We start from the raw sequence: 22,344 nt of genomic DNA on the forward strand, positions 1-22,344 counted from the left end.
ATGTAGTGAAAAGAAGGGACATCTCTACCCCAATGTTCATAGCAGCAATGGCCACAATTGCCAAACTGTGGAAAAATCAGTGTTTTAAAATTAAGCAAATAACAAGATAGTGTAGAGAGAGATGAGAAAAGTTATGGGAATAGTACACAAACAAATGAAGCTTGAGAAACACACTTAACTAATGAAACTGGACTAGATGAGCATGGTTGGGATTTCTGGGGGTAAACCACAGGAATCTCAAAGGTAGAGCCCTGGACAAACTAATTTTGGTAGCTATTCAAGATGCCAGCAACCTAGTACAGTCTAACGACTAGTGGTTTCTGGTAGCATAGCAGATGTCCTGAAGGACTGAGGCAAAAATCCCAAGGCAGAGAAAGCATCTACTACATTCATCCACCTCCTGTTCTAAATCTCAGCAGCCTCCCTTCCTCTCTCTCACCATTTAAAGGGACTGCTATATTCATGATGCCTGCTAGTCACTCAGTGCCCCAAGCCATTTCTTCTTCATCATCAGAGTTTCTGTTTTTGCAGTTGTGTGTTGTGTGTGTGTGTGTGTGTGTGTGTGTGTGTGTGTGTGTTTTAAAATTTTATTTATTTATTTGTCAGAGAGAGAGAGAGCATTAGCAGGGAGACCAGGCAGAGGGAGAAGCAGGTTCCCTATTGAGCAGGGAACCTGATGCAGGACTTGAACCCAGGACCCTGTGATCATGACCTGAGTGGAAGGCAGACACTTAAGCGACTGAGACATCCAGGTGTCCCATAGAACTTTGGTTTTTTAAATGCAGGTTTTAATTATATCCTGAAAGGATTGATAAACACAAGGTCACTGTAAAGATCAAATTATATCTAGGACATGCTTCAGAAGTATTTTGTAAACTCTGGATTCTAACTCATTAGTGGTTCATAAAATCAATTTAATAGATTATTATAAGTACAATGAAATAAAGTGAAATGAAAACAATTGGGAGTGCATTGTACATTGCAAGATCAGGAGCTGTTTTGGAAAACTTCTATTTAAATTGCACGGGTGTGTATATGTATGTTGGGGTGTGTCAGTCTGTGCAAAGATACTTGTCCAGTCAGTCACAATGAAAATGTAACTTATTGTGGGCAAAAAGAAAGTAGTTTTACAAAACAAGTAAGTGCTTTCTCTCTGTGTTATATGATCAGATTGAGACCATAAGAACTGTTTTTGGAATAAAACAGGGTTATTATAGGATATACACAGCAATTGGTGACTTCACCACCTATCTCATGAGGATTAATGTTATCCACCCAAAGTAAAACTTTTACAGCAAAAAGTAAACATTTTTATCAGACAGCTGTGAAAATAATGCTTTATATAATTAACTATAAATAAGTTGGGGCAATAACTTTAAAAATACTTCTGAATTAAGACTGGATCCTTACATTACTTTGTAGAAGAGAGTTAAAAGACACAAAACTCTGATACGGAACAAAACTGGTAAATATGTTAAATATTCCAAAGTGTTGAGGGTTACCAGAATCTGGAAATGCCCTGTAATTTGGATATCATACATAAAAATAAGTTTCTGAGTTCTATGAAATATGGTAAATTATTATGGCTTGTATAGATAGTAGAAGAAGGATATTTTTTAAAAAAACAAAACAAAAACACAAAACAGGATGTTCACTGTTAACACAAAGAGTTTTAGAGCTCAAGCCATTACTAGTCATATCCCTTCTCCAGTTGCAACGAATCAAAGAGTAGGTTAAAAGAGAATGCACACAGCCCAGAGAACGCTTTCACATTTTTGGCTCAGACATTACCTTGTGTATATAAAATCCCTACTAGTGACTCTATTGAGTGAACATTTAACATTTCCTATGTTGTTTATAATGATTAAAACAGTAATGTTTGGCCTCTTCAGCTTACAAAATAAATCATAGATGTCTTGAAGCTGAGGAACATAGCTCAGGAAATATCCCTCCTAGAGAGGAATCCCTTATATAGGCTTTCTAGAGGCTACAGTCACCCTGCAGAGATCCACCATTTTAAATGACATAACAGCCTTTCTAGACAACTGCAAAGGAATTTACTCATGCTACAGAAGATGCAAAAACTCTTTTTTTTTTTTTTTAAAGATTCAGGGATTATTTTAAGTATCTCACTCTTTTTTTTTTTTTTAGATTTTATTTATTTATTCGACAGAGATCTCAAGTAGGCAAAGACAGAAGCAGAGAAAGAGGAGGAAACAGGCTCCCTGCTGAGCAGAGCCCGACCTGGGGCTCAATCCCAAGACCCTGGGATCATGACCTGAGCTGAAGACAGAGGCTTAACTCACTGAGCCACCCAGCGCAGTACCTGACTCTTGATATCAGCTCAAGTCATGATCTCAGGGTCCGGAGACTGAGTCTCACATAGGGCTCCTCACTGGGGATGGGGCCTGCTTAAGATTCTCTCTCCCTCTCCTTCTGCTACCCCCATCCACACTCATGCTCACTCACTCTCTCTAGGAAGAAGGAAGGGAGGAAGGAAGGAAGGAAAAAAGGAAAAAAGGAAGGAAGGAAGGAAGGAAAGAAAGAAAGAAAGAAAGAAAGAAAGAAAGAAAGAAAGAAAGAAAGAAAGAAAGAAAGAAAGAAAAAAAGAAAGAAGCACTTACTCTACATTACCAAATGATGTAAGATAACCCTAAAAGTATAACAAACTATTTAAAATTACCTAAAATAACACAAAATCAAAACAGATTTTCATGTAATCCAAATTCTCAACCCCAAACACCCTACTTACCATTAAAAAATCAGACAACATGGGGCACCTGGGTGGCTCAGTGGGTTAAAGCCTCTGCCTTTGGCTCAGGTCATGATCCCAGGGTCCTGGGATCGAGCCCCGCATGGGGCTCTCTGCTCAGCAGGGAGCCTGCTTCCCTTCCTCTCTCTTTCTGCCTACTTATGATCTCTGTCAAATAAATAAATAAAATCTTTTTAAAAAATCAGAAAGAATGAAAAGGAATGATCCCAAAGATACAGATGTTAGTAAAAAGAAGGGGCACATGCACCCCAACATTCACAGCAGCAACAACCACAATAGCCAAACCGTGGAAGGAACTGAGATGCCCTTCAATGGACGAATGGATAAAGAAGATGTGGTCCATATATACAATGGAATATGACTCAGCCATCAAAAAGGATGAATACCCACCATCTGCATTGACATGGATGATCAAATGTGTGGTTTTCTAAAAAGATTTTGGAGGGGATGTGGAGAAAGGGGAACCCTCTTACACTGTTGGTGAGAATGCAAGTTGGTGCAGCCTCTTTGGAGAACAGTGTGGAGATTCCTCAAGAAATTAAAAATAGAACTTCCCTATGACCCTGCAATTGCACTCCTGGGTATTTACCCCAAAGATACAGATGTCGTGAAAAGAAGGGCCATCTGTACCCCAATGTTTATAGAAGCAATGGCCATGGTCACCAAACTGTGGAAAGGACCAAGATGCCCTTCAACAGACAAATGGATAAGGAAAATGTGGTCCATATACACTATGGAGTATTATGCCTCCAACAGAAAGGTTGAATACCCAACTTTTGTAGCAACATGGACAGGACTGGAAGAGATTATGCTGACTGAAATAAGTCAAGCAGAGAGAGTCAATTATCATATGGTTTCACTTATTTGTGGAGCATAACAAAAAGCATGGAGGACATGGGGAGTTAGAGAGGAGAAGGGAGTTGGGGGAAATTGGAAGGGGAGGTGAACCATGAGAGACTATGGACTCTGAAAAACAATCTGAGGAGTTTGAATTGGCGGGGGGGAGGTTGGGGTACCAGGTAGTGGGTATTATAGAGGGCATGGATTGCATGGAGCACTGGATGTGGTGAAAAAATAATGAATACTGTTATGCTGAAAATAAATTTTAAAAAAAGATTTTATTTATCTATTTGACAGATTACAAGCAGGCAGAGAGGCAGGCAGAGAGGGCAGAGGGAAAGGGGGAAGCAGGCTCTCCACTGAGTAGAGAGCCCAAAGTGGGGCTCAATCCCAAGACCCCAGGATCACAACCCAAGCCAAAGGCAGGGCCTTACTTAACCCACTGAGCCACCCAGGCGCCCCTGATCAAATGTGTTTTACGGAGTCATTTCTCAAATTAAATGCTCTATTATTATACCAGCTGTTAAGTAAAAAAATTCAACCAAGCAAACTTTAAAGATGTAATTGGCTTTATTAATTGATGCATGAAATGGGCAGCATCCCTTCTAGCAAGTAGAGGGGAGCTCCATGGGGCTACAGAAAAGAAAGGGTTTTTAAAGATAGAGAGGGGGTGGACAAAAGGAAATTATTAGCAAAGAATCCACTATTTTAGGCAAAGTTGTCCTCCTAAGGGAAACAGGAAGGGTCTCTCGGTAATTTTCCTAGTGCTGACCAGAAAATTCCCTTGTTGACTAGTTAAAGGTTATATTCCTGGAGGGTTGAAACTAGAGATGGGTTAGGTATTAAGTGCTGGTTTACTGACTTGGGGCCTTAACCTAAGTGATACCATTTTAGGCCTATGGTTTTCTTTATAACATAGTGCACAACTCTTTAAAAAGGCGTTAATTCAAAATGCTATGAAAAAATTACCTTTACATTAAATTTTACCCATTTGTCAATCTAGCTTCAAAAAAAGTCTCCAAAATCCAAACATTACCTCTACCTCTACCACTACCACCCTGGTCCAAGAAATTACATGGAAATCTGCGACAGCCAGCCCCCAGTCACCTTACTTCTACCTTTCTCCCCTTAAAGAGTTATTCTCCATGCTAAGTGGCATGGAGTTTGGGGTTGCCAAAGGGGATGTGGGGTGGTGGTGGTGAGAATGGGTGAAATAGATGGAGAGGATTAAGAGGTATAAACTTCCAGTTATAAAATAAACAACTGTCACAGAGGTGAAAAATACAGCACAGGAAATATACTCAATAACATTGTCTGGTGACAGATGGTAACTACACTTAACATGGTGAGTGTTTAGTAATGTATAGAACTGTTGGGTGTTATATGTAACTAACGAATCATTGAACACTGCATCAAACACTAATGATGTAGTATACAGTGGCTAACTGAATATAACAACAACAAAAAAAACCACTTGCTGAATCATTATGTTGTACACCTGGAAATAATATAATGATACTTCAATTAAAAAAAAAAAAGTGGCCAGAGTGACTCTTCTAAGAATACAACTTGGATCAAGTCATTCTTCTAGAATCCGTCTAACAGCTTCCTATTATCCTAGAAGAATATTCAAACTCCTTGACAGAGCCTCTGAGGCCCCCTGACCTGACAGCCTCCCACCCCAACCTTTTCCCACGTCTCATTCACTCTTCCCTAGGAAGGAAGGTAGTACTTTAATCTGACCTGTGATTGTGGTAAGAAGTAACTGACAGCACTTGGCTTAGTTCTTCCCTTTTCCTTCTTGGGTGTAAACTGACCTTAAGGAGTAATTCTCCTCCCCTTTTCCATGCCCAAAGTCTTCCTGAGGCATACCTAGCCAGGTTCAGTGTTGGATGGGACCCGGGTGGGCAATACTGTCCAATGCTAGGAGTTAGATAGCAGGCACTTCTGGCTGTCAGCCTCCTCTACCATCTGTGGCAAAGGCGGATTTGGGGCTTCATCTATCGTGCTTTGGTGATTAGTCTTATTTATTTCTTTGCTTAGAACTCATGTAGGGAAGAGGGGTGCTAAATTATTAGGGCTACTAAAATACCCAACTCACTGAAACAAACACATATGCAGGGCTCACACACCTTACATGTGAGTACAGAAGAGAACCTAGAAATGCTTATCTCTGGGTGGAGTAGTTATATGTAACTCATGTTTTTCATATGCTTTTCTATTTCAAGTATTTTTACAAAAACTGCAGGTTACTTTTATAATCAGAGAAAAAATTAGCCCAAATTAACCTTCTTTGGGAACCATTACATAGGGGAAAGGTTGGCACCAGTTCTCAGAGGAAATCACGAGCTACGTGTTGGACACATGTCTAATGAAACTCAAAACAGAGTTACATAAGAACTGTCTCTAATCATGACTACATGCCATGCAGATAAAAATGTCTTATGTCTTTACAGGTATTTTATAATTAACATTTTGAGTAAATTCAAGTCACCAAACAGTGACAAAAAGTATTATCATTCTCTTGAATCTGTATAGCCCCTGTGGTCTATACATTCAGCGTAAAGAAAATGTAAGATTATACTAACTGCTTACTTACAATATTTATACATTTGACTCCATAACAGCAGCTCTTAATCACATTTTTTAAAAAGATTTCATTTATTTATTTGAGAGAGACAGAGAGAAAGATCATGAGCACATGAGCGGGGTGGGGAAGGTAAAGGTAGAGGGACAAGCAGACTCCCTGCTGAGCAGGGAGCGGGAGATCTCGATCCCACGACCCCAAGACCCCAAGACTGTGACCTGAGCCCGTGATACACTCAAGCAACAGAGACACTGGGGCACCCCTCTTATTCACGTATTTTACACTGGGGGGTTTGACTAACCAATTTCCATTTTTTTCTGTTCTAATGATCAATACACATCCACAGATATTCATAGAAGTTTCCACTCCTACCACATTTAGAGAAAATCCTAATTCTTCCAGTTTTACTAATAAGGTAAATTGCTTTAAGAATATTTATAGTCTTATAAGAAAAATACTTATCTTAATTCAATTTTAATTTTTCTCCTGGCTTCCCTGGGCAACTTTGATCAGTATATGATCATCTAAACCTAAGAATGTTTTCACACATTATTTTCATGTGTTATATTTTCTTCTGTATGTTAATCCATCAAGGCAGTGCATAAGTTTGGCCTTTTTCAGGATGCTGTGCAAAATTAGAATATGAAAGCAAGGATGTTTGGAATAAAATCTAAATATTGAGGGTATAGGTAAATTAAGTCCTTGAAATTTAATTCAGCAACTACTTACTACATCCCTCCTACATGTGTTCCATACCCAGTGGATCCAATGTTAAAGAAGAAAGGGAAAAAAAAATCCTGTCTCCAAAAAGCATGTAACAATGACCTGTAAATTTTTTTGTCCTTAGCCAATTTATTTTTTTTTTTAAGATTTTATTTATTTGACAGAGAGAGAGAAAGAGCACAAGCACTGGGAGTGGCAGAGGGAGAAGCAGGCTCCCCGCAAAGCAGGGAGCCAGATGTAGGGCTCAATCCCAGGACCCTGGAATCGTGACCTGAGTGGAAGGCAGACACTTAACCAACTGAGCCACCCAGGCACCCCTGTCCTTAGCTAATTTAAATAGGGAAGAAGATCACCTGCTTTATCTCTTTCTTCATTCCAGTGGCAAGAGAATTCAGGGTTTAAAGTTCCACTACAGGTGCAGTTTTGAAAAGTTTATGACCCATTTTAATAATATGTCACTTTTTAAACAGCTTTATCAAAATACAACTTAATACCATAAAATTTATCCATCGTCATTGTATGATTCAACGCTTTTTAGTAAATTTGCAGAGCTGTGCAACCATCACCATACTCTAGCTTTAGAATCTCTCCACCAGCACCACTCCTGTGTCACCCATGCAGTACCGCTGCACAGTGATTAAGAGCACAGGTCCTAGTGCAGACTGCGGGGCTCCATGATTTGACGAGCCTCCAGCAAGCCAGTAAACCTTTCTCTGCTGGCTTTCAGTTTTCTCATCTAAAAATGTGGCTAATTGTAGCACCTCATAGTACAGTTCTGAGGGTCACATGAATTAACACATATATACTTAGAACAGTGGTTGGCACAAGGTGTCCAGTAATTATTAGCTATTATTCATATCATGTGCTTTTTGGCACCTGGGTGGCTCAGTGGGTTAAAGCCTCTGCCTTTGGCTCAGGTCATGATCCCAGGGTCCTGGGATCGAGCCCCGCATCAGGCTCTCTGCCTGGTGGGGAGCCTGCTTCCCCTTCTCTCCCTGCCTGCTGCTCTGCCTGCTTGTGATCGCTCTCTCTCTGTGTCAAATAAATAAATAAAATCTTTGAAAAATATATCATATACTTTAAAAATGTATTTTTTGGAAAAAATAGACTGAAAATACTTTCAACACAAATAAACATCACTCCATACTGTAACAACCTATAACAACCTGTAACAACACATTTTATTTGATAATAAAAAAGCCTGATTAACAGTAATAAAAAATTTAAAAACAAGAATAATGGTAACTGAAAACAAAACCACCTCAAGATAAAACTTAGGACGATCTGATAGCATTCATTCACTGACTCAACAAATATTTAGGGGGAGTACATACTAAATGTCATGCCATGCTCTTTTTAGGGATGGGAAAATAGCAAATAAGACGAAGTCCCTGACCCTACGAAGCTTAGGTTAGGGGGAGACAAACCAAATGAGCAGACAACTGAAAAATAAAACAAAATAATTACCCAGTTGTAAATGTTCTAAGGACAAGAGTATACTTTCGGCAATGAGACAGAGATAGAGGGTCAGGGAAAACAAGGGCACTACTCTAGATGGAAATCAAGCCTTGCTCTAGAACTAGCCTTCTTAATGCATATTCTCTACTATTACACTGCTTTGTGGTTCTCTGCGATGACATTTCGCCAGAGGTCAGAATAAGAAACTAGCTGCCAGAGCCAAAGCAATAAGCCATGACAAAGGCCTACAAGCACCAAGGGTAACAAGTACAAAGGCTCCACGGTGGGACAAGGCTTAGTAGTATTTGAGGAATGGAAAGCGGCCAGCTAGTCTGGAGTTTAATGAGCATAAAGAAGGTAAGATGGACACCTGGATGGTTCAGTCAGTTGAGTTTCCGACACTTGATTTTGGTTCAGGTCATGATCTCAGGGTCCTGAGTTGGAGCCTCGTGTTAGGCTCCCTGCTCAGTGGGGAGTCTGCTTTTCGCCCTCTCTTTCTGGCCCTCCCCCTGTTTGCACATGCTCTCTCTTTTTCTCACTCTCTCTCTCTCTCTCTCAAATAAATAAATAAGTCTTACGGAAGAAGAGGAGGAAGAAGAAGAGGGGAAGGAAAAGGAGGAGGAGGAAGATGGCAGGTGAGGTTGAAGATAAGCAGACACTAAATTCTTGTACCATTTCACTATTTCAACCTTCCCTGTCCAACTGCTTGCAGTAACATTAGGTCACTAATGGACATTTCTGGGGGGATTCACCATCACCATGGGCCAAACTGAGGCAAAGCATTCTTCACGTATTAAAATGATGAGATTTTAAAATGGAAGATTATTTCTTAAAAAAAAAAAAAAAAAAAAACATTCGACAGGGCTTATTGTCCTGGATAAATAATCTTCTGGCCCACCGTTCAGGAGCAGCCTGCAGGGAACAGCATCTGATCTGGCTTCCAAAGAATGAAACACCCACCCGCAGTGGGGGGCTCGCAGGAGAAGCGCACAGGGCAGAGCGGTCAGTTTTGAGAAAGGCAGCAAGGCAGGAGAGGATGATCAGGAGGGAACAAAGTATAATTAAGTCTGATTTTTTTAAGAAGTTTTTCTATTTATGGAGAAAGTCGTGGGAGATATTCAAAGGCTGGTTAAAGATAAACTGAGAGGCTGTAGGTGTCAGTCAGAGGAAATATGAACTATATTCAGTATGTGGTGAGCACCGAAGCGGTGTGCGTTGCATTTAATGAGATTTAAACTGGAACCGGGTATACCAGAGGGAATGGGCAGAGAAGGGTGAGGATACCCAGAAACACAGGCTGGAGATGATGTAAGTCTGAAGTAGAAGGAAGGCAAAGGAGGTGAAATGGAGGGGGCGGATGTGCAGGCCACCAAAAACATAGTATAATTAAGTTTTACACCGGTTATGGGAAAGAGAAATTTTAAAAAAAAAAAAAAAAAGGAAAAGGAAAATTAGTAGGAGAAGAAGTTGTTTCAAACAGTAATACTGTCAATAAAGAGAAGAAAGACTGAAAAAAGAGGAAAAAGGAGAAAAAGCTGAATTTGGTACTTGGAAAGTCTTCTATTTTATTCTTCAAAATACTCAGATTACATAATATTTTATGATGCGTCCTCAAAATACCAATTCTCCAGCTTCTCCAGGGCACTTGAAAGCACGCTGCGTCAGGTCACTATTTTGTTCATTGTGGTATGTGCCGACCACCCAGAATAGGGCTTGGACCAGAGAAGATGTTCAATAATTTTTGTGGAATCAACGATGTGATCTTTCTGCCGCCTTCCATCTATCGGCCCCTCTTACTCTTTGTTTTCTTCTCTACTGACCCAAGAACCCCCCCTGAACAACTATCTTACCAACATCCTTAATTACATGCCCCATTATCCTTCTGTTACACGTTTCCTCTTCTCTCTCTAAGATTTCTTAGTATCTTCTCTATAAGCCTGGTGCCTGGGAAGTTCACGACCCATAGCTTAACAAGAGACTTTTTCATTCATTGTAATGAGTATTCGATAAGGCCTTCCTATCTGGAAAATTATGGCTTTTCAGTTCTGATTTTTTTTTTTTTTTTTTGAGAGGGAAGAGTAACTAATTCTTATCTAATTCCATCCTCCCTCTTCTAAATTTTCTTTTTCTAGACTTTTCAAGTCAAAATTGACCCTTTTAAAAGACTATCATTCTCAGTGTTTTATTCTCCTTTCTAGGAGATTTCTTTGGCTCTATCTTTCAACACTCCTATGGATGTCCACCCCCTAGTATTATCCATTCACTTTTCAAGAGCTCCTGCTTGAACTCTAGATGTCCAAAAATTTTTTGTAGTATTCTGCTTAGTTTCTTGGTTGTAATATTTTCTCTTTTCTCTCCGGAATATTAATTATAGGATTGTTTTTCTTCAAATTTTCTTCTCTTTTCTACATTGCCTCTCTCCCCACCTCTGAGTTAGTCTGTTTGCTTTAATCTCTGTCTTTCATATTAAAACATTTTTATATCAAATGTCTGGTAACCCTCGTCTGTCCATTCATATAAGAGTAAGGTGCTAAGAAGCTGATTAGAGACACTATGTCAGGCTAGACAGTAAGTATTTTAGGCTTTAAGGGCCATAGAGTCTGTTGCAGCAACTCTGCTGCTGCAATGCAAAAACCACCCCAGGCAATATGAAAATGAATGAGCGAGGCTGCTCTGATAAAATTGTATGACTATGAAATCTGAATTCACATAATTTTCATGTCATGAAATATTGTTCATATTTTGATTTTTTAAAAGATTTTATTTATTCATCTGAAAGAGACACAGCGAGAGAGGGAACACAAGTAGGAGGAGTGCAAAAGGGAGGAGCAGGGAGCCCAGATGCAGGGCTCGATCCCAGGACATGGATCCCAGGACACCGGTATCATGACCTGAGCCCAAGGTAGACACTTAATGACTGAGCCACCCAAGTGCCCCAATACTTTGACTTTTTTAAACATTGTATATCATTGAAGTAGGCAGAATAATGCTCCCCAAAGACTTCCACATCTTAGTTCCTTAAATCTGTGACTAAGTTATTTTACACAGCAAAAGGGGAATTAAGGTTTCAGACTGAATTAATATTGCGAAAATGGATCTTAAAATAGAGACAATTCCAGATTACTGAGTCGATCCAATCTAATCGCAAGGGTCTTTAAAAGTGAAAGAGGGAAACAGAAGAGAAGGTCACCATGTCGTGATGTGAAAGGACTCCACTCACTGTTGCTGGCCTTGAAGACGGAGGAAAGGGGCCATGAGCCAAGGAATGTGGGTGACTCTTACTAGCTGGAAAAGGCAAGAAAACAGATGTTCTCCTGAAGCCTCCAGAAAGGAACACAGCCCTTAACTACCTTACTTTGGGTCCAGTAAGGCCTCTAACCCACAAAAGTGTAAGATAATAAATTCATGTTGTTTTAAATCACTAAGTTTGTGATAATTTCTTACATGAGACAACGATACAACCATTTAAAAATGTAAAAGCCCTCTGAGCTCGCAGGCCATAGGAAACCAGATGGTGGGCTATATTTGGCACACGGGCCGTATTTTGCTAAGCTGTGGTACCGGCCCTTGAACCAACTGCCTGAGACGAAATCTCAATTCTGCCACTTACTGACTATAATCTTTGATAGGCAACTCAACCTCTTTGTGTCTTATCTCCCCCTTTGCAAAGTGATGATAGTAATAGTACTTGCATCACAGGAATGCGATAAGGATTAAATGAATATTACACATAAAGTGTTTAAAATACCACCTACCCCACAGGAAGCACCAGTAATTGCTATTTTAGTAACAGTGGGGAGGGGGGAGAAACACACCTCCACGTGAGGATATTCCCCTTGTCGCAGCTTCACCTGGAATACAGTCTCTAACACCCAAAAGTAATTCTTTGGTGTTCGGTCAGGGTGAGGGAAGAAGAGGGAAGAACAGTGATATGGTTGCACATGACAGAGAAGGGACCCAAAGGATAAGTCGGTTGGACTTTTACTGGCTGCTCCCACCACTGCTAAGGTTTCCGCTTTCTCTCCTTGGCTAAGTCAGTTACCATTCCTGCATCTGGTTTCCAGCTTCCAGAAGTGTCTTGAGTTCTCTTTTCTGCTGTCATCTCCCCTCTAATTCTCTTCATCCAAGCTCTTAAAAATGCCCTCTCTGTCATTTTTAGTGGTGTTTCAGGAGAGAGCAGAGTGGAATGTGTTTAATTGACCCTGTTTAACTGAAAGTCTTAAAATGCAATTGCTCTATTATTCCTGACCTCAAAAAACAGGACAATAATCACTTACATTTAAAAGAAAATCTTTTAACCTAACTTTTTCAAAAGCCAGTATTTTCTCATTTAAAAAATGTTGTTTCCAACAGCAGACAACATTTTCTAAAAGCATTATAAGTAAAACTTTAAAGCTCTCATTAAAATAATTGACAAATTAGAACTTAACTTCAGGGCCTGCAAGTAATTTTGTGCAGGTCTGATGATTATTTGTGTTGTGAGTCAATGACATACTTTTTTGAAAAGTAAACTTCGAAAAATATGCATGTTAAAAACACTACAGAACAATCTGTATGTCACATGTTTTCTCCCAAGTGTTTATTTAAAAAGGTAATTACAGTTCATATGTCTACTCAGGCCCACTAGCCAGTGGGTACATAACATTCTCATTAATTGATGGTGACTGTACTTTTATACATTGAATGACAGCTGTAGCAGGGATCTACATTCTCATCTTTCTAAGCCACACCTTTAGTCACCAAGAAATCTGGGAAACTCACGACACGTTCACAGTCAGAGTTCAGCAGCATCCTGAGATCCAACCACTCTACAAAAATTGTAAGCTGATTAGAAGAAGCTAAAGAGGACAAGGAGAAAGAAGACCAATAGTTACCAAGAACCTGTTACGTGCAAGTCCCATTCTGGGTACTTTTAATGTATTACCTAACATATTCCTCAAAATAATCTGATGAGATGGCGATCATGCTCTCATTTCCTGAATCAGGAAAACGATGTATAGAATGCTCAGGAAGAATATACTATACACACACACACACACACACACACACATACACACACATATATGTGTATATATATATGTCCAAAGAATGTGCTATGTGTTTTTATATGAACAGAAGAAATCGTTAGATACTCATGAGACCATACAACGTTGGAATATTTTAAAAGTCAGAAATTGGGCTTGAGAGCCATGAAAATAGTTTTTAAAAATCTACTTATGTTAATACAGATCGTATATTCATACATATACATATACATTCATACATATACATATACCATATATACATATATATATTGTATTTTATATATATATAAAATACAAGGCACAGCAGATAGTCTCCAATAGTGAGGAATGATTTCTCTGAGACTTCAAGCAACGTAAAGGTACCTAGGGACTCAAGTGCCACCCCTCCCACAAAACATGCTTTTTATTCTGCTTTATTTTCCTTGTGGTAGTGGTAGTTGCCATTATCTGAAATTAACTTGATGGCAATTTTAAAAGAAAAGATTCAAAACATTTTGAGAAATAACAATCTCAAAAGAACCTTTCAATGTGACTACTTTGACACAGAATAGCCCTTGTTATGTTGGTTAGTAAAATAATAGCATTATTAGTCTGTAATCCCAACTGATTGCCTTGGTTATCTAAATTCCATACCTCTGAGAGGTCCTGACTATGCATATACTCTGACCCTCTAAGCCTTCCTTAACTCTTCCATATTCTGGACACTCACCAGGTAGCATCTGGTTATAAATTATCTTATAGATTATTCTCTTTTTTACAAACTACCTAATGAGTTTAAATTTCTCTTGTTTCATTCTCAGTGAGGTGGTAGGTGTTCCAAAATACCAGGTAAAATGCTCCTGATGTAGACAGCTAACTAGCTAGCTAGATATAGATACAGAGATATGGAGAAAAGTATAGAAGAATACATGCCAGGTAATTTACAAGCATTTGGGGGTAGAGACAGAATAATGAGAACAAAGAAGTTATTAATAAAAATAAATAAATTCTTTGAAAAGTGTCTCCTTCACATGGGTAATATTATGATCCTATTTAAATAAAGAAATTAGAGGTCTACCTCTTCACTTACAGGTAAAAAAAAAGCAAATTGCAAATTCTCTCTCTCTATAAAAAAAAGACCTTTTAAGGCTTGTTTATACAAAAATAAAGGGAAAGGTGAAAAAGGACATAAATCAACTTAAGCTCAACATGGGTTACCTGACAGTGACTGAAGACATTTAAAGATCTGTAGTGTGCTAGATCTAAGCTGCTCCTGGAAACTTTATTTCCCACAGTCTCTCTCCTTTATACCTGTTCTCTTACACACTGGGGCTTCATTTGCCCAGAAACTTATCTCCCAACGTCATTACTAGTTTCTGCCCAAGCCCTTCTCTGATCCATACCAACCACTCTCTAGGGCAGCTGATAGTATGGGCGCTGGTCAGCCAATGAGCTGAAGAAATGCGTCTCTGTAAAATCTCTTAGGCTTGAAGTTTTCCTGATAGGGGGCGGCAGTATGTGGTCATTTTCCCAAAAGGCACAGCCCCAGAATCTGGGCAGGAAACGCAGGCAAAAGGAGAAGTAAGAGGCAATCAGGTGGCGAGTGGATCAAGCTGCTGCTGACAGTCCCCTACTGCCAAATGGAACAACTTCGGATACTATTCCCTCCTATCACCTGTGTCTAGGGAAGGCAAAAATAAATAAATAAATAGGATGGTCCCCATTTTCCTGCCAAAATCTTAGTTTATAAATACTGATTGCAATACATGCAAATACAGCGTGTTCTTTTACTAAAGGGTCTAGCATATCGTAGATTCTTAACAGACATTAAAGAACAGCAACACTGCTTTGAAAAAATATGTCCAAAGAATGGGCTATGTGTTTTTAAATGAACAGAAGAAATTGTCAGATACTCATGAGACCATACAACGCTGGAATATTTTATAAGTCAAGAAATTAGGCTTGAGAGCCATGAAAATAGTTTTAAAATAGTTTTTTATCTACCTATGTTAATACAGACTGATTATTCATACATCATTAAGGATATACCCCAAATTACCTCAGTCTACTTCTCCCCTATCTCTTCTCTATCTCTATTTCATTGTGGTTTCATATAAATAGAAGGGTTTTTTTTATGTTGTTATTTTTAAATGTCTTCCCAGAAACAAACTGACAACCTTATTATGTTACCCTTGCAGAATACATTCATTCATTCCTTCATTCAGCAAACCATTGTTGAAGATCTACTGTATATTAGGTACTGTTCTTTGCTCTGGGAATCCAACAGGGAGCAAAATAGACAATAATTTTTCTCTATGGAGCCAATATCCTACTGGAGGTAAGCAGCCAATGAACAAGTATGGAAGATATACAGTGGAGTATGTAAGATGCTGATCAGCATGAGAGAAGAAAATAAGAGGGATAGAAGAGTGCCACTGGTGGGGAGAAGGCTGCAATTTTTTGTAGGGTGGAGTCAGGGAGACCTTGCCGAGAAGAGAAAATGTGAGCAAAGGACTCAAAGAGGTGAAGGGGAAAAGCCACGTGAGCACATAGGAGAAGCACGGTGCAGGCTGAGCAGGCCTCTGCACACATGGAACCTGAGTCAGAGCGCACACTGTTACCTCCCCACGTCACCTCCCACTGCTCTGCACCTCCCTCACCTTACTCCAACCACACACTGGCTTTCTTGCCACTGCTCGGATGTACACTGGTGAATGGGGGCTGAGGGACTAAGGAAGCACTGCAAACCTGTAGACGCTCCTCTGAAAAGCTCTTCCCTCAAACGGACAGACGGGCCATCATCCATGACTTCTGAAAGGGGTGTTGGGCAAACAAACACTCCTCTTGAGCAGCACTTTCCAACCAGTGACGGGAATGTTCTTGAACTGTGCTGTTCAGTAAGGAGCACATAACTAGACACATGTGGCTACTTGGTACTTGAAAAGTGCCACGTGACTAAGGAACTGAAATTTTAATTGCAAATTTTAATTGATTTAAATTGAAACAGTCAAATGTGGCTAGTGGCGACAATACTGGCCAATGTAATTCTAGAGCAGAGGAAGGTCTTGAGAACACAGGAATTTACCACTAATAGACAAATAGACACCTTACTTCTAAAAAAGAAATATTTCATTTTAATTTGCTAATTCTCTAATGAGAATTCTATGATTAAGTAGGGCAATTATGATAGTTTTACTTGTCACAAAACACACACACATGTATTAATCACTATTTACCATGTAATTCTCCAGCTACTACACAGAAAAACGACTGCTATTAGGTAGGTTTTGTTTCGTTTTTTTTTTAATCTCAGCTTTAGTGTTTCCCTGCAGATAATTTATTATTGCTGAAGTAATAATAAGAAATTTGGTAAAATTCTGTCCTTAAAACCAGCTGTATTTTCCGCTAGCAAGTTTTTCTTCTCCATTTGATTTGTCTTTAGGTGACAGATGTACATGCAAATGTAAAAATGTGAATAAAAATAAACAGGATGTTATATAATACGCTATAACTTCATGTACTACTAAATTCTAAGAAAACAGAACAAAGACTATAATTAGGAAAAATAGCTTAAAAGATGGGGGGGAGTAAATTGACATTTAAAAAGCTTTATTTTTTATAAAAATGGAAATAGAAGGTACTCATTATCTTAGGAGATATGCAAAGCCAATCTTTAAAAACTATACTCAACTTTATAAGAATATATGGGTTCTAAGAGAAAGGCACACATATATGCATATACTAAGACACCACTATTAAAGCTACACAAGAAAACTTCATGTCTTAGAACTTTTATATTTAATCCAACAGCACCCAGAGACGATGAAAGCCAGTTACTGAAAAATTTATTGCTTGGTTAAAACTCAGTTTACAATTCAAAGAATTTTTTAAATCTCTGTGCTGTTATGAAGCTTTATAGGGTTTACAATGGAGATGAAAACAGAAATAAAAAGATCTGACAAACAGAAAATGCCAAAGATATTTCCAGCATTATCAACATGGATTCTTTTTTCCCTATCATTACTTTTTACCTCACTCTAAGACAAATGATTTTAACCCATCTGCCTAAAAGACAACAATGTCTCCTAGGATGTATGTAAAATGTATGATGGGTAATTTTATTTGAAAGACTATTTTTATAATTTTTAAACTAGAACTAGAATATAAACTCCAAAGGGCAGGAGTTTTTTATAATCTGCAGGATTCCCAGTGTCTACAATAGTGCCTATCATATAGTAGAGTTACTTAATAAATTCTTTTTTTAAAGATTTTATTTATTTATTTGACAGACAGAGATCATAAGCAGGCAGGGGGGTGGGGGGAAGAAGGCTCCCCACTGAGCAGAGAGCCTGATGCGGGGCTCGACCCCACAACCCTGGGACCATAACCGGAGCCAAAGGCAGAGGGCTTTTAACCCACTGAGCCACCCAGGTGCCCCAATAAATTCTAACAAATTACTAAATTAATCATTTTATCAGGATCTTTAATTAAAATAAAGATAACCAAATACTATTACAACATTAGTGTAGATTTGCACTTTAAAATAGAATCATTCCACTTATCAAAAAATCTTGTTTGTACCATTTCTACATAGAACAAAACCCTTACTAAAGTTTATTTGATTCCCAGAATCCAAAGACTTTCATATTCACTATTTCGCAGAATTGTTTACATAGAATTCTGTGATCCCTTCCAATTCAAAAATTTATTTATTCTAATACTGATCTAAAACTGTAAAAGGAAATCTGAAACCCGAATATTCAAATGGAACATCATGGAATGTCAAAACAAAATATTATTTAAATTACTACAAAAATAATTGCAAAACAACTGATGGACCATCCTACACATACGGTTTTCTTAAATCTTTTAAAGGGTATTTTCTAGTATTCTGCTTAGTCTTGTTTTACACTACTATCAAATCCTTCGCTTTCAAAATCAAGTACACTGAGACACCAAATAATAAAACTGCACTATGCTTTTTAAATTTTATACTAAAAGATCTACTCTATTTTAAAAACAACATCTCATACACATTGGAAAATACTGAGTTGGAATGTTTGCTAAAATGCTGTTTACTGCAACGTCCCAATGTTTTATCAACTAACACTGAAGTTTAAATTAGGGCTAAACTCAGGAAACTGACCTTCATAATATTTTAACATGATGTTTGTCTTTATAAGGTGGTTTTCTTCTAAGAAAAGCGGACTTTAATGTCCTAGACTTACAGTCAAATTTCGGTCCCAGATCTGTATGCTTCCATTCTGGCAGGCAGCTGCGATGAGGTTTCCATCTCTACTATAAGTGCACGTGGTGGGAATTACTTTTTTACCCTGCATCGTCCGTGGTTTAAACACACTTCTTTGCTTCCTTGGATTTTCAACTTCCCATGTCCTCACAGTCCTAAAAACAACAAAGAGATTTTCATTTACAAAAAAGAAAGGAGTTTAAAATTCAGAAGAGCTCAAAAACTGCTTCACCTCTTAAGCATATAAATCTAATAATTATTTTTAAAATAAAATGTGTACTGTAAAACATTCTCCACTTACAAATGAAGTTACTCACTGCAATAAAGTGAACCATCTGAATCATGTTGTCTTCAAATCAAACAGCAAGTAGCAAATTCTACTTCAAATCTATCAGCGTTGTAAGTTCTGACCCTCTATAACATTGGCCTCCAAACAACTCCGACTATATACTCTGATCAGTAAAACTGTTGAATATACACCTCCTATATACACACATTAATTTCTAAATTAGTTACACATGTTAATGTACTGTTATATAATACACACCAGAAAACACACTGAAAAAATAAGTCACGAAAGAATGATGTCCCCCTCTAGGGCACAGGCAAAGATTTCATGCCTCCGGGGGAGAAGCAGAAACAAAATTGTCTGCCCCTGAGTTTTCAACTAGTAACAAAAAACAGCAGGCTAGGACTGGGGGAGATACAGAGTACCCGCCTGCTCACATCACAGGCAAAGGAACACTGCCACTAAGGAAAGCTAAAACAAGATCCTTATGACCCAGGATGGGGGGGGGGGGGACCATAAAATACAGAAAACCAAAGATGAGTTCAGCAAATTCTTGGCAGAAACTATCCAAGCCAAAGCACTATGGAACAACATCTCTAAAGTTCTAAAAGAAAAAAAAAAAAAGTCAATCTAATATTCTATAGGCAGCAAAAATATATTTCAAAAATAAGGTAAATACTTTTTCAGATGAATGAAAGCTGAGATAATTCATTTCCTTCAGACATGTACTAAAAGAAATGTTAAAGGAAGTTCTTCAAGAAGAACAAATACAATGCAAATGGAAATCTGAATCTACACAAAGAAATGAAAAGTGCCAGAAATGGTAAAAATGAAGATAAATTTAAAAGACATTTAAAAAAATGTTTAAATCTCTTTGAAAGATAAATGGCTGAAGTAAAACAATGTATTATAAGATTTATAGCATATGTTCAAGTAAAATCTATGTCAACAATAGCACAAAGGTTAGGAGGAAGACACAGAAGTATAGTTTTATACTATACTGGAGATGGCGGAATATTATTTGAAGAGATATTCTGATGGAAATGAAATAAAAACAGGAAGGGATAATGAAGAAGAACTATGGGATAAACATAAACCAAAGAGCACAATGGTAGGTTTAATCCAGTCTCATAAATCATTGCATTAATTAAAAATCATCTAAAAACTCTAATTGAAAGGCAAAAATTGTCAGACTGGATTAGGTAAAAGCAAGACCCAGCTGATTACACAAAAATGGGGGCACCTGGGTGGCTCAGTCAGTTAAGCATCCAACTCTTGGTTTCCACTCAGGTCATGATCTCAGGGTTCTGGGATCAAGTCCCATGATGGGCTCCATGCTCAGTGCGGAGTTTGCTTGTCCCTCTCCCTCCACCTCTACCCCTATCCCCAGCTCATGTGCGTGCATACTTTCCCTCTCTCTAAAATAAATTAATTCTAAAAAATAAAAACAAAATAGAATTTTTTTAAAAATATACACAAATGTTTAAATATAAAGACTTAGATAGGTTAACAGTAAAAAGATAGGGGGGGAAATGTGCCAGGTGAACATAATCAAAAGAAAGCTGGAGTAACCAACCATATTAATGTCTGCAAAGTGGACTTCAGAACAAGGAACAAAACTAGAGACAAAGAGCAAACTTACATAATGCTAAAGAGCCCATCAATCAAGAAGACATAACAATCCTAAATGCATATGCCACTAATAACAGAGGTTCGAAATAGGAAAGCAAACTTAATAGAAATAAAATTAAATAAAGCAAACCCATATTTATATTTGATAAATATAAACTCTTCTCTCAGTGACTGATAGAACAAGTATCCCCCTCCTTGCCCACCTCCAAAATTAGTAAGGATACAGAAGACCTCAAAAACAATGCCAAATAATTGAGCTAATTGACATTTATTTAACACTTCACCCAACTACAACTGAATGTGCCTTCTTTTCAAGTACACACTGAACATACTCTAGGTCATAAAGCAAATATTAACACACTAAAAATGACCAAAATCACACAAAGCATGTACACTGTCAAAAAATAAAATTAAGCAATCAGTAACAGAAATGTATCTGAAAATATATCTTTTCCAAAATATTAAGAAATAGAATTCTAAATAATTCATGGGTCAAAGAAAAAAAAATCACAAAGGATAGCAGAAAAAACTCTGAATCCAATAAATATTAAAATATATACCAAAATTTATGGTATTCAGCTAAAACAAACAAACAAACAAAAAAAAACAGAAGGAAAATACAGCATTAATTATATATAATAGGAAAAAAAAAAAAGGCTGGAATCAACAACCTAAGATTCAACCTTAAGAAACTAGATAAAAGAGGGGCACCTGGGTGTCCCAGTCAGTTAAGTGTCTGACTCTTGATTTCCGCTCAGGTCATGATCTCAGGGTCATGGGATCATGCCCTGCTCTGCACAGGGCATAGAACTTACTTTAGATTCTCTCTCTCTCCCTCTCCCTCTGCCACTTCCCCAACTTGTGCAAGCTCTCTAACTCTCAAATAAATACATAGAATGTTTTTTAAAAGAAACTAGAAAAAAAGAAAGAAAATTCAATCTAAAGCAGGTAGAAGGAAGGAGATAATAAAAATGAGAATACAAATGAATAAAATAGAAAACAGAAAAACAACAGAGAAACCAAAAGCTGGTTCCTTAAGAAGATCAACAAAATTAATAAACCTCTAACTGGTTTGATGAAAAAAAGCAAAAATTGGAGACAATATCAAATATCAATATTTGAAAAGGAAGACAGGATGACATCACCATAAAGTGTAACAACATTAAAACATTAAAATTCATCCATGCATGAATTTCACCTAAATTTAATAATTTAGGTGAAATGGAGAAATGTCCTTAAAAGACACTAACTACCAAAGTTCACTCAATAAGAAATAAATAACTGGAATATTCTTCATGATTAAAAGCCTGAATATATAGTTAAAAATCTTTCCATTAAGAAAAATCTAGATAGCTTCACTGTTGAATTCTACCAAACATTTAAGAAAGAAATAATACCAACTCTATACAAACTCTTCCAGAAAATAGAAGAGGAAACACTTGCCAGCACTCCTCATTGTATAAGGCCAGCTCTATCCTGATGCCAAAACCAAAGTCAATACAAGAAAAGAAAACTATGGTTCCATATCCTAATAAACACAGAAACATAAGTCCTTAACAAAATATCAGTAAATTGTTCAAACTAGCAGTGTATAAATATAATAATACACTATGACTGAGAGTATTTAAACCAGGAATGAGGGGCACCTGGGTGGCTCAGTGAATTAAAGCCTCTGCCTTCGGCTCAGGTCATAATCCCAGGGTCCTGGAATCGAGCCCTGCATAGGGCTCTGTGCTCAGCAGGGAGCCTGCTTCCTCCTCTGCCTGCCTCTCTGCCTACTTGTGATCTCTG

At 37.9% G+C, this 22,344-nt stretch overlaps 1 protein-coding gene across 1 annotated transcript in view; it reads right to left on the minus strand.

The window, feature by feature from the left end:
- The window catches only part of WDR70 (WD repeat domain 70), a 304,933-nt gene that overhangs the window by 95,824 nt on the left and 186,765 nt on the right, over positions 1 to 22,344 (minus strand). The window contains exon 10 of the mRNA XM_032337571.1: positions 18,613 to 18,787. Within this exon, the coding sequence (XP_032193462.1) occupies positions 18,613 to 18,787 (175 nt within the window). The remainder of the gene's footprint in view (positions 1 to 18,612; positions 18,788 to 22,344) is intronic.

The sequence above is a fragment of the Mustela erminea genome, chromosome 3, assembly GCF_009829155.1.
Source record: "Mustela erminea isolate mMusErm1 chromosome 3, mMusErm1.Pri, whole genome shotgun sequence".
NCBI lineage: Eukaryota > Metazoa > Chordata > Mammalia > Carnivora > Mustelidae > Mustela > Mustela erminea.